This window comes from Heptranchias perlo, chromosome 29 (genome assembly GCF_035084215.1).
Source record: "Heptranchias perlo isolate sHepPer1 chromosome 29, sHepPer1.hap1, whole genome shotgun sequence".
In the NCBI taxonomy this organism is placed as follows: domain Eukaryota; kingdom Metazoa; phylum Chordata; class Chondrichthyes; order Hexanchiformes; family Hexanchidae; genus Heptranchias; species Heptranchias perlo.
The window spans coordinates 13,470,154-13,483,932 of record NC_090353.1 but is presented as its reverse complement, the minus strand read 5'-3'; the positions used below and the strand labels follow the sequence as shown (position 1 = coordinate 13,483,932).

Below are 13,779 nucleotides of genomic sequence, written 5' to 3'. Positions count from 1 at the left end.
TGGCCTAGATTTCCACCCAAACACCTATGAAATAAAAATGTCAAAAGATAGATGCTTTTATTTGAGGTACAAATATATATTTGTCTTTAAGTGATGCATCTCCCCTGCCCGACCCTGGCTGCAGCTCCATTTAATCCGACTCTCTACCTCTCCCGCCTTTCTACGGCTCAGCAGCTGAGTGAAAGGGGTCGGGGCCACTGCGGACCGCCGGCAAACTTCCTGTCAGCGCCTTAAAATTATTAAGTTTAATTCAAAAAAAAAACTGCATGTGATTAAAGTGCGAGTTTATTCCTGCGGAAATATTCCTGCTCCCCTTCTCCAAAGCCGGCACTAAGTGACTCACAGGCCCCTGCCTGCCAGGATGCATTAGCTGCCTTGTCAGTCCCGGGCCGGTTACCTTCACTCGCTCATTACCTCAGCCGGGGCCTTGTCGCCAGTGGTGAGCCTCACTCGGGCTCTTCACTCACTCACTCACTCACTCACCTCGGTTCTCTCTCGCCGCTTTCCGAGCGGCCGTCTGCTGTTGGTGTCCCGGGCTCGGGGCCTGCAGCATCCCCCGGCGGCGCTGTGTCTCTCCCTCCCTCCTCCCCCCCACCACCACCACCCCGCCTGCTCTATTCGTACGGAGTCCTGGGATCAGTGACAGCGGCTGTGGGTCGAGCGGTGGACCGGCTGCGCGGCACTACTTCCCCCTTGAGCTCGCTTCCCTCCACCCGCTCCCGCTCACTGATCCTTCCCCTCCCCCGCTTGTATTTGGCGGGAACCGACACGAGACGGCATCACCTCCTTGCTCATTGGTTGGCGTCGATCACATGGGACGTATTCCCGGCTCGCTGCTTCAACGTAACTGTACTTACTTTTTTTTAAAAAAAAAAGTTATATTTAAACATCGTTTTTGACACAAGATTTTTGTCTGAAGCCTAAAAGCAGGAGTTAAAAAATATATTAAAGCGTCGAGCCCGCCTCGATCTTCTCCTAATTGGTCACTACAGGAAAGCAGGGGGAATTCTGATTGGTCGAACGACCTGTCAATCAGTTGATCAGCCGGCACAAACTCGGAAATGACCAATAGGTTTAAAAAGTTTTGTAGTTTTGTAGTTTTTCCATGAGTGACTCCAAAGGCAAACATAGTCTGGAGGAAACTGTGAGTGGTGGGTACTCGCTATTCTGTGGAGCTTTGAAACCAACATATTTTAATTAAATCTTGAGGGAAGAAAAAGTGTTAAAATCTCACCCCTTTAGGGATTGTCAATATCTTGAGGAGGAATCTTAAACCCAAGAAGAAGCTGAGGACAGCAACAATGTTTTGGGAAGGGGAAAACCATCGAGCTTACCCTTCCAAACCACCCGTTAGTTTCCTTACTGTGATTCTGGAATTAATAACCCTGTATCCCTTTTCCCCATAAGAATTAATCCAAAATAAAAACAGAAAAGCTGGAAACACTCAGTAGGTCAGGCAGCATCTGTGAGGAGTTAGCATTTTAGGTCGATAACCTTGCATCAGAACTCACCCAGTCCTTTTTTAAACCATGCCATGTCTTTCTGTTCTACCGTCTCTATTGGCAATTGGTTCCACAGTTGTATCATCCAGTTGCTTAAAAAAAGTTGCCTAAATTTTCTATTGACATCCTTAATATTAAACTGTGTCCCTAGTCCTCAAATCCTGTGCCCAACAGAAGAACTTTCCTGGATCCAAACTTTTCATACCACTGAAAATCTTAAAACCCGCCCAGAAAGTAACGCCCCAGGTTGACAATCCTTTCTCACAACTCAGCCCCTTAAGTTCAGGAATCAGCCTTGCAGCCTTCTGGACTCCTTCTAATAATTCTACATCTTTCCTGTAGCACAGAGACCAAAACTGAAGAGTACTCCAGAAGCAGGCACAACTTTAACATCACCTCCTTAGACTTATGTTATACATCCTAACATTCAATTTGCTTTCTTCACCACCAGCAAACACTGAACTAACAGTTTGAATAACCTATCCACCAAAATCCCAGATCTCTTTCCTGCTCTGTTAGCTTAAGCACAGTGCCATTTAATATGTAATCCACATTTTTGCTGCTTTTACCTAATGTTGTAACTGTATACTTATCTCTGTTAAACTCCATCTGCCCATTGACCTAGAATGTCTAGATCCTTTTGGATTATTGCATATTCATACACATTAATAGCGACTGCACCCAATTAGCAGTTATGTGCAAACTTCAAAAAATAACTTGTATTTATATGGCAGTGATTGTTGATCGTTGGCAGAGTCTGGGGGTGTCGGTGGTGGGGTGGACAAGAAGGAGATTGGCAAGGTTAGTCTCCAGTGGACACACTGGGTGTGATGGTCAATGAGAGAGGAGAATGGAGCAGTTGGGATTGCTGCTCACAAAGGAGTGATAGGTGCCTCCATGGGTCCTTTGGAGGGTAGTTATGGGCTTCAAATTGAGCAGGCAGACAGGGCCTCGGTTTAACTTGGCACTTATGATGGTGCAGCACTCCTTCAGTACTGCAGTGAAGTATCAGTCTAGATTATGTGCTCAATTCTCTGCAGTGGGCCTTAAACCTGTAACTTTCTAACTCAGAAGCAAGAGTGCTACCACAGAGCCAAGGCTGACATCACATCTTGGGACAATATTCTGTCCTCTAAATGATACAGAAAAGTTACAAGTAGCAGCCCCAATACTGACCTCCATTGGATTTCACTGGCAACCAGTCTCCACTCTAACACTTCGTCAGGCACCACCACGCTGTGTTGACTTTCAGCCATACATCAGTTCAGTCTAATACTTTGCCAGCTATCCCATGGGCACACTCCTTGCAAGTCAAACTGCTATGTGGATTCATGTTAATTGTCTCACTGAAATCCAGGTAGGTAACGCTGCCTCACTCTTATCCACCAGATCTGCAACCTCTGCAAAGAAACCAGAAAATTGGTCAGATACGCTCTGCTTTTCCCATTGCAAAGTTGTCACATGAGGGTGTTCTGCCCCAAATGACAACAGTTACTACTTGAAACCTATTCAATAGATAAGCCAGTTTAGGTAGATCTTCACTGCCTCCACTGTTGGCTACTTATAAGTGCAGCATAAACCATCATAATTACACATGAGGTTGTTCACCCTTTCCCAAGTCCAAAACTGGACAAAGAATCACTTGAGTTCTATTGATGAAAAGTAATCAAAAAATCTTAATAATTACGGTGTCTGCATGACGAGACAGAGGTCAAAACTGAATCGCCCGCTGACACTCACTGGCTGGACTGACGTGAAGAATCGGCACCTTTAGGAGAGGAGGTGAGAAATTGAGGGAGAAGAAATCCTTAGAATATCTCAAGTTAACGCAAAACTTTTGCCGTAGGTATCCTGTCCCACCTAACTAATAAATCCAATAGGGAATTCAGAAGAAACTTCTTTACCCAGAGGGTGGTAAGAATGTGGAACTCGCTACCACAAGGAGCAGTTGAGGCGAGTAGCATAGATGCATTTGAGAGGAAACTAGATAAACACAAGGGAGAAAGAAATAGAAGGTAATGCTGATAGGATTAGATGAAGTGGGGTGGGAGGAGGCTCCTGTAGAGCATAAACGCCAGCATGGACCAGTTGGGCCGAATGGCCTCTATGTGCTGTACATTCTATGTGTATGTGTTGGAAAAAGTCCCGCTCATCCATCACTCCTGTTCTAGATGGCCTAAAGTTGCTACTTACAGGGGCAGGCCATCAACTTAGCCCAATCAAGTCCTCACTCAACGTCCATATGCAGACACATCGTTTGCAGCAGGGGACACTACATAGTGTTCAGGATCAGGAACCCTGCCTGAAATTCCCCTCTCTAACCCAGGGGTGCCGAGGCCAGTTTTAGCACACATATTGCTGCCCCAGTTAAGATCAATAACCCAACACCGACTGTGGATCAAACTTGGGCCCTTCCTGGTTTGTATGACATAGTAGTACAATAGCTGGCAAAGTATTAGGTTAACGTTGTGTGAACTTCTGTCCACTTTAGGCCTCCCTATGCCACTTACCATTGAAGAGATTTTCCTTGTTGGAAAATAGAGTACTGGATTCCACTTGCAATATACTGGGAAATGTTTGGAGTCCAATGATCCCAACTTTGGAAATAACTAACCTGCACTGAACAGGCACTTGTTAATTTTTACTTATTCATGCTCATGAATGCACTTGAATTTTAAATTGGCCAAATATTCAAAGCCAACTGAGGAAACGTTATTCAAAATTATAGCTGTAAAGTCCCATTCCAAAATTAAAAGAAAAAAATTGCAAAGCCTGAAATAGAAACAGAAAATGGTAAAATACACAGCAGGTTTGTCAGCACCCTGAAAATAGGAAAGTTCTGACAAAAGTTCTGTACCCTACATTTCTCTTTTCAGATGTTGAAAGGCTTCTTCAACCTGGTTGATCTAAATAGGTTTGAAGTGCAAATAGCCATGACAAGGATCGATATATATCCACAAGGAGTGGGGGGAGGGGGGAAAAAAGGGGGCTGGGAGTAGTGAAATCATAAACACATTCTTATTGACTGCATTTATGATGCTACATTTGGTGACTGCAGCAATTCTTCCCTCAAGATCACGAAATAGATATGTATGGCAAAGGCCACCTACCTTTCAGAAAAGCCTACAGTCCTCCCATCACAGCATACAACTGTCTCTTAAATGACTAGCGTTTTTGTCTCCACTATCCTATCTGCAAGTCCATTCCATTTGTTGTGCAGAAGAACTTCCCGACACCAGTCCTAAATTTGCCTTTCACTAATTTGAACCTGTAGCCCCTTGTCCTACTGTCATGATTAACATGGAGCAGTGTTCCAGATTTACCTGTTCTTTATCATTTACTCTCTTAAATACCACTATGGCGTTCCCTCTCAGTTTTTTCCTTTCGAAGCTGAAGAGCTCAAGTTTCGTCAGTATTTTTCCATAACTCATTGCTCTGACAGTAAGGAACAGTCTCGCGAATCAACTCTGCACTGCTTCCAAGGTTTGAATTGTGCCTCAGTGACCACAGCTAGACACACACATCTGTCAAAATACTTGTATTTTAAATAGGCCGAATATTCAAATTTACTTGAGGGTACCATATTCAAAATTATTACATAGAACTACATAGCATACACAGCACAGAAATTCAGCCATTCGACCCAACTGGTCCATGACGATATTTATGTTACAGACGAGCCAAGGAATATTAGGTTACGATTTCCACAGTTCATTATTTACAGCAAAATTGGTAATGTGTTCTTTATACATCAATTTATAATTTGGCTATAGTAACTGACAATGGAAACATTTCCCCTGGTTAGTGAAGACCTGTTTAAACTAGCTGATCTAGTAAATAGGTTTGAAGTAGTAACCGCTGTAGCTTGGGACAGAACCCCCTAATGTGACAACTTTGTAATGCAGCATAAAACCATCACAATTACACATTGGGTTGTCGCCCTTTCCCCAAGTCCAAAGCAGGACAAACGATCATTGAGTTTTGCTGCTGAAAAGTCATTTAAAAACCTTAATAATTACTGTGTCTGCATAACGAGACACAGCAGCATTTAAAAAAGGAGCACTTTTATTTTTAAACAAAGACTTTTGCTGGTAAATTTACTTTTTCTAATTTTATGAATAGCCGACTCACAAACTGGACCTCCTGGTTGAAAACCAGACAGGTAGCGATCCTAATCGTACATGTTCTCATATATGCATCTCAAGCCTAAGATGGGAAAGTGGCTGGATGGAGTTGAGATCAATGATACAGACAAGGGCTCGTATGGCTCAATGACCTTATCCCTGTCCTAAGTTTGTATACTTTGATAACAGGCAGTTGGAAAGATTATCTGTAATCACCAGACATTGTTCTCTGACTATATATGCTGTACCTTTATGGAATCCTACACTCACCTGACGAAGGAGGAAGCCTCCGATAGCTTGTGATTTCAAATAAAGCTGTTGGACTATAACCTGGTGTTGTAAGACTCCTTACATTTGTCCACCCCAGTCCATCACCGGCATCTCCACATCATGGCATATATTACAGATAATGTGCAATTTGGGTAACCACCAAAGCCGCAGCAATTTTCAAAGGAAATATGCTGCATTGATATTTTTGATAGCACTAACTTTGGCATCAGCACTAAAATACAAATGGCATTTTTGCCGAGCAACTGTGGCTTCTATACAAACCTTTAAAAACCTATCGTTCCCTAGGGTTCCATGAAAGGTTCCCCCACTCTGATACATGAAAATCACCAATTCATTCTAATAATAGTTAGGCTATTATGATAAGGGGATGCCCCAAAGGCCCAGTGGGTAAATGCATTTCCCTTTGTAGCAATGGACAACACTGCTGGGTTAGGGAGGGAATAAATCTGTTGACGGTTCCCACTCCTGATCATTATCCAACGATTCCTGCTGGAAGTGTGTGTATATTGGGCAAGGACAAAATTGAGTTCAGTTGTAATATCCCCTGTGGTTGAGTAGCCCAGCTAGATACTCACTGTCTAGGCACCCACATGAAGAATCATACTGGTAGAGGTATTGGAGGGCCAACAACAGCCTGGGAAGTATAGAGTCCTTCAGGAAAGGAAGAGAGAAAATCAGACAGGAGAAAATAACATTGCTGTTTATTTTCAGCTAATTCACTGACTGCATCCGTCACAACTGTAACAAACAAATACCTGTAACACAAAACTTAGGGGCTTAACATTCACCGGCTTGGCTCATTTGGTATCACTCATCTCTAAATCAGAAAGTTGTGGGTTCGTGCCTCAAAAGAAGGCTTGAGCGCATAATCTAGGCCAACACTCCAATGCAATACTGAGGCAGCGATGCATTGACAGGTGTGCTGCAATTTGATTGAGATGTGAAACCAAGATTGCATCTGGTTGTCCCAGTGGTCCAGCTGGATGTTAAAGATCCCATAGCATTAATTGAAAAACAGGGGATTTCGAAAATGTCCCAGCCAACATTCTTCCCTCAACCTAAACCACTGTAGAATAGATCGATAGATTCAGCTGATGGCTATTTGTGGGATGGATCCTGACAAGGAATGGACAGCGTGTTTGCTTCCACAACAATGGTTACTGCACTTCAAAAGGTAATTCATTGCACAGAGTATTTTGAGACAATTCAACGTGAAACGCACTATATTAGAAGTATTAGTATTACAATTTCCCACTAACACAGCACATCCCCTTTTCCACCACAGTGAGCCATTCTGCTTCATTGGAAGGTGGTAAACAAAAAAAAATGGTTTTGCATCCATTTGGCAAGACTCCTCGTTTCAAGGCTGACTGTCCAGGTGGTGCTTGTATGTAATAATGAGATTGTCCTATAAGGGGCACTGTTTACAAATTTAAAATGGATCTTGAGAAAGTCTAGGTCCATAAATTTTTTTTAAAAAAGAGAAACCTCAATTCTTATAACATTTGTGTTCCCACAAATTAAAGAACATTTACAGACTTGATTCACACAATAAAATCAGCTCTAGGCTGCCAATGGCTCCGTGATTTTATCCAGCGAGTAATCTGAGACATACAGATCAGCAAGTTTCCAGGTTCGATCCCTGGTCTGTGCTGAGGTAGCTGATCTCAGCTGGGGGGCACTGCAATGGGTCTCAGTGCCCATGGGTAAGAGAAGGGAAAATCAGCCAAGGTTCCCACTCCTGGTTGCTACTCAATGTGCAAAGTGCACGTGAATATCGGGATGAGGAGAGTTTTGGCTTTGATGCCACCCGCAATTGAATATCTTGCTGCCATTCAACTGTCAAGGGTAACACTGATAAAGGCCACTTGTTTGAGCTATTTTGGGCACCCAGTACCTGCGGAACCAAACTCCTGCAAGGATTCAGTGCCTTTAGGAGAGGTGGGGAAAAAGAAAAAAAAAATCCACAAAAGTTTCCTCAGTTGGACCCTATATCCTCAAAAAAAAAATGGCCACTGCAACTTTAACATGTGCAGTGTGCATTTTATTAACAGTTCACATAAAGGGCAACCCGCTTGCAACAACATCTATGACAGGAATATCTGTTCATGGCAGGATACTTAAAATTTAAAAATAAAAAAAGATGCAAACTGCTAATGCTGGAAATAAAAACAGAAAATACAGGAAATACACAGCAGGTCCTTCAGCATCTAAAAAGAGCAAATTCAGGTTAGCATTTTGGATATTGACTCATCTGGACCAGAAGCTGTAACATAAACCATGCTTTAAATATCACTGTTAATTAATTTTGGATTCCCATGTTATGAATACTCCTAACAAGAAGCAAGTAAGCTATCAAGCCAGTGATAATTATATTTAAGGATCAATAAAGTCATTTTTTTCCCCTGCATGTTTTTCAGTTTTTTTATTTTTAGAATCAAAAACAGGGGAAAAAATAGGGAGGGGGGATTTGTGGCCAAAAACCAGGTTAAATTTGGAGTAAAACAGAAAAATCAGTTTTTACTTTGAACATCACTAAACCTCCAGGAAATGAGCAAGAGAGTAACAAGGCACAATTAAGCTAAATGATAAATTAGACAGTTGATAGACACCACTTTCATGGGCCTCAATGACAATTCCAAAAGTAATGTAATATTAAGTTTCCATGATCACGAAATACTGTTGTTATTTTAGCAGTGAAATACATTTATAGTATTTGTGAATCAACTGTGTGCTGCAAAATGTTTACTGCTTAAATTAACACACTCAAAGTAGCACATCACCACATTGTATCGTGAAGCATAAATATTTTTAACATCTGACCGAAATAAAAGTTAGTGCTAAAATTTAATTTTGCAGTATGTGCTGTGAATGGTATATTGTGATCATTATATCAATGTATTCATTTTGTTAATAACATGGATATAGTAATTATCAAGGCTTGTGAACATGCGTCCTGATGCGGCAATGAAAGTGCAATCTCCAGACCTAATTGGTTTTTAAAAAATGGGTTTTTTCGTCAATTTCAGGAGGAAATCAGTTTTTACCAATGCACCACCCATAAGAATCTGGGAATTTATCAGTGTAAAAAAATCAGTAAAAACTTATTTTGAACACCCCTGATATGACATAATTTTTAAACTGATACTGCTAAACACAGCACCACTAAGTGATAAAATGCATTCTTACCAGTCCTCAGTCTCCAATATCAAACAAATTACATAGGAATCACAATAATCAGGCTGTTCGGCCCAACCAGTCTGTGTTGGTGTTATCCTTAACATGAGCAGCAGTCCTACCTTTCATCCATATCCCTTTATCCCCCTTTCCTTCAGCCACCTATCTAATCTATTCTTAAACATTGAAGCAGAGACCATGGCAGTCATTAACTCTGGAAGTGCATTCCATAGCCTCATAACTCTATGTAAAAATGTTTCTCCTACTGTCCTAAATCTTTTATATTTAATCTCATATCTATGCCCCATTGTTCTAGATCCGTTGACCACTGGAAACAGTCTGTTTCTATCTACCCTGACCCATCCCTTCACAATCATAATCACCTCTATCAAATGACCCCCTAACCTCTCTGTTCTTGGTGAATGTGAATAAATTAGGGAATGAGCCATTCAGACTGGGAAGGCCCCTTGTTTAATCCCTGTCTGAGCTGGGTTAGTTGATTTCAGGCAGGATAATTGTTTATAATTGCTCTGGGTGCTCCAACCTAAGGACAGTGAACCCTGCTGGAAATTGCATTTGCGAGGCAAGGCCTGCACTCAGATTTGATGTGTCCTCACAGTTGAATAGACTGCTGACATTCTCCACCTCGGCTCAAATATGCAGAATCAGCACTTAGGTGGGGGTCTGGGGTCCTGCTGGTGTCAATGGAAAAATGCCCCAGCACCACGCAAAGCATTTCAATAAGGAGGGAAAGGGGGGGGGAAAAAGCAGAGTTGCTGAGCAGCAGTGAGATAGTGGCCCATTAGAAGAGTGAAAACTGGCTACTGAATTACTCTGACCTGCTCCTGCATACCTTCCAGTTGCCAGTAGCAGAGCTCCAAGGGCAGTTTGTACTGCAATGGAACAAAAGTTAAAAATAAATGTTTTTTAAAAAAAAGAGGCAACCCTACTCCAGAATGTAACGCATGCTACACTCATTAAAGGGTGACCCACATTTCAACCTTGCAAGACAGAGAAAAAAAATTTTCTCCAATGGCCCCTAAAAAAGAGCAAAACAGAAAACCCTGTAACAAACTACAAGTTTAAAATATCAAAGATGGGTCTGTTACAATGGATATGGTCTTCTGCTTTTGGAGAGCAACTCCTTTTCTTAATACTGGAACTGGTTTTGACTTTTCCAATGCTTTTTAGTAATAATATATACTCAACACATTTAACCGTACTTGCAGTTGGTCTCCTCCTTTCCCACCACCAAGAGTCCTATCTTGACTCACCTCATCTTTTCTCCTACTCTTTGCAACTTTCAGAATGCCCTGAACTAGGGGACCTAGGCCCTTCACTTGGTCTGTCGAGTTTACAAATTACAGCGACTTTTCTTTCACCTTCCTGAGCAACACCACGAAGTTTCACACCTTATAAAGACTATTTTGTAAGAGGTGGGGGGGAAATGCAAGTAGCTCATAGAAAGGTGGGGAATCACAGTCGTCCAGGGTGGCAGGTGGCGCTATGTCTGTAAGACTTCAGTGCGGCAGTGGGCGCTGTGTTTGGAGGACCTTGTCAGTCGTTTACCGTTTCTTACTTTCCTGCCGGCGGGTGGCGCTCCTTGTCGCGCTGCCGGAAGTGGCTGCGGTTGCCATGTAAGATCCCTGACAAGAGTGTTGTGCAGCTGGGATCCGTCCGAGCTTGTTTAAAGCGAAGAGGGGGAAGAAAACAATAATTAAAAACAGCCGCGTCGCATTTTTTTTAAAAAAAAATTTGTCGTCCGTTAAAAGTGTGCGAGGATGTCGGTGGCTGGGTTGAAGAAGCAGTTTTACAAAGCGAGTCAGGTAAGGCGGTTAAGCGGGTTGAAGCGAGCTGGGCCGGGGGTTTTAGTGTGAAGGAATGAGCTCGCGCCCCGGGTGCTGCTAGTGTCATTCGGTTCGCGCTGTCAGCAGGGCAACTTGCTGCTGCTGCTGTATTATTAACAGCGTTAATGGTAATGTGGCATCAATGCAAAAATTCAACTTATTTTCCCATACGCAAATTTATGCAAAAGGATAAGAACAGTTTTGTTTTTGTAGCTGTGGAATCAACAAGAGCTTTGACTTGGTTTCAGCTGGTCAGCAAATTCATCTTGAATGCAACTTTTTCCTGTGCAAAAGGAAACTGGGAACGGGGAACAGGAAAGCTTCCTTTTTGTTCTTAGAAAATAATTGCATTTTTTATATTCCCTAAATGAAAAAAGAGATAGGCAGAGGTTTTATAACACTATGTCTCAAATCTTGAATTATGAGACGCAATTGTATTTTTAACGTAACCATGTTGTATGTGTCAACGTGTAACAGTTTAATTTGAAAATGTACGACCGATTTCAAGCCAGTGGATTAGTTTATTGCGATGTTTTTCACTGAATCTCCTTTTTAAACGATTTAATCTTGGAAGTCTTTCTAAAATAGTGTTCCTCTAGAAGCAGAGTCCTGCAGCGTTTGACAGCTTTAATGTCAAGGGTTTTCATGGGCGGTTGCGGTGGCATCATTTTGTCACAGGCGAAGTATCCAAGCTCTTGATTACTTGCTGGTTGCCTGGACGTTTCAAACTTAAAACATCTGCATTTTCATACCATGCCTCCGCGTAATGAAAAAGGTACAACAGTTAACACTAACCTAGAAAAAAGTAACTGGTGACTAAGATGAACAATTTGCAACTTAGTGTACTCTTAAGCTATACAGACAAGGAAGAACCTAGGTTTCATCCCTGATCTCAGTCAGAACAGCATTTGGGGTGATGTAGATGGTCGTAGTACCCTTGAGATATGAAAAATCAGACTTGTTGCTCCTTTTCTCTATTTAGTGACTCCTTCTGTAAAATATGTATATGGATGTTGGGTGAGGATAGGATTGAGGTTGGCCACGATGTTGCCGCCTGGTCAAATAATCTCACCGAACTCGTGACCAGTTGGGTAAAATATTGGAAGATTGCTGGTGGCTGTGTAGCCATGGTGCAACATAAGTCTGTTCAGGAGAGGGAGGAAAACAAAATCCACTGGTAGGGTCACCGTATATCTGTCAATTACTAAACCATGTTTTTTTTTCTTATGAAAATAACCAAAGAAACCCATTTACCAAATTGTGTGGTAATGATTTAATTTCAGTGTATTTTAATTGACACTTTTTTTAATTGAGAAGTTTAGTTCTGCTAGTTACTTTCAGGCAATGGTGGAAGTGCGAGGAAAAAAAAATCTGATGAATGGCTATTGTGGTGATGTTTGCAGGAGACACAGTCTGTGCCATAATCCAAAATTCCTGCTCCTAACAGCTATCCAGTGACCTCTGCTGGAAAGTGCTTGTGTCTGGATGTTGTGTGAGGACAGGAGTGGGCTTGGATGTGATGACCTCCATGGTTGGATAGCTTGCTGACAGTCAGTATCTAGCACACCTGAAGAATGGCCACTTGGGTGAGGTACTGGAGAATTGACAGTGGAACCGAAACCCAGCGAGTCACTGCCTTCGGTGGGGGAAGAGAAAAGGAGAGGGAAAATGATCGATCTTGAAGAGTTCTGTTTCTATGGAAACTAGGGCCTGCATGAATTCCAGAATGTGTATATTTGAAAATATTAGAAATTATCATGCAATTTTGCAAAAAATTGTAAAAATGGGTTTAGGGTGCAACTTATGAAGATTTTGTGACAGTGCACAGAGGGCCATCACTCCGAGAATGATCTCTGCAGTAGAATTGCTCAGCTAAGACATTGCAATTCTAAAGCGTGGGAGGAAGTCTCAAGGCACTCTATTGTTCGTTTGAGTGCAATTGCATAAGTAGACTGTCTTTGAAAATCATACAAAGGCAGCATATTTTATGTAGGATTTCACTATTAGAGTGCAGTAGGAAACATGAATTATGACCTGTGTTCCAGTGAGGGCTTAACACGGGCCTTGAATATAAAGTACCAGTTTGTCTGTTTTCATCAGTTCTGAATGAACATAGGAACAGGAGTAGGCCATTTAGCCCCTCGAGCCTGTTCCACTATTCAATGAGATCATGGCTGATCTGTGACCTAGCTCCATATAGCCCTTAATACCTTTGGTTAACAAAAATCAACAATCTCAGATTTAAAATGAACAATTGAGCTAGCATCAACTGCTGTTTGCAGAATAAAGTTCCAAACTTCCACCACCCTTTGCGTGTAGAAGTGTTTTCTTTACTTCACTCCTGAAAGTCCTGGCTCTAATTTTTAGGCTATGTCCCCTAGACCTAGACTCCCCAAGCAGCAGAAATAGTTTCTCTCTCTCTCTCTCTCTCTCTCTCTCTCTCCCCTATCAGTTCCCCATAATACCTTGAACTTCGATCAACTCACCCCTTAATCTTCTAAATTCCATGTAATGCAACCCTAGTTTGTATAATTTCTCCTTGTAATTTAACCCTTGAAGTTCAGGTATCAGTCTAGTAAATCCACACTGCACTCCCTCCAAGGCCAGTATATCCTTCCTATGTTGCAGTGCCCACAGTGCACCAGGTGTGGTCTAACCACGGCTTTGTATAGCTGTAGCATAACTTCTATATATAAAGGCCAGCATTCCATTAGCCTTTTTGATTATTTTCTGTACCTGTCCATGACATTTTAATGATCTATGTACATGGACCCTTAAGTCTCTTTGGGCCTCCACTCATAATTTGAGTAAACTGTGTTTTATGGTGATGTGCTAGAG

At 42.0% G+C, this 13,779-nt stretch overlaps 2 protein-coding genes across 6 annotated transcripts in view; one reads left to right on the top strand and one right to left on the bottom strand.

The window, feature by feature from the left end:
* Window positions 1-572, bottom strand: part of chaf1a (chromatin assembly factor 1, subunit A (p150)) — a 40,791-nt gene extending 40,219 nt beyond the window's left edge. For all 4 annotated transcript variants that reach the window (XM_067968113.1, XM_067968115.1, XM_067968114.1 and 1 more), the window contains exon 1: window positions 484-572. In XM_067968113.1, the coding sequence (XP_067824214.1) occupies window positions 484-553 (70 nt within the window). In that variant the 5' untranslated portion in view covers window positions 554-572. The remainder of the gene's footprint in view (window positions 1-483) is intronic.
* Window positions 573-10,715: 10,143 nt separating this feature from the next.
* The window catches only part of sh3gl1b (SH3-domain GRB2-like 1b), a 127,967-nt gene continuing 124,903 nt past the window's right edge, over window positions 10,716-13,779 (top strand). For both annotated transcript variants that reach the window (XM_067968111.1, XM_067968112.1), the window contains exon 1: window positions 10,716-10,920. In XM_067968111.1, coding sequence (XP_067824212.1) covers window positions 10,876-10,920 — 45 coding nt within the window. In that variant the 5' untranslated portion in view covers window positions 10,716-10,875. The remainder of the gene's footprint in view (window positions 10,921-13,779) is intronic.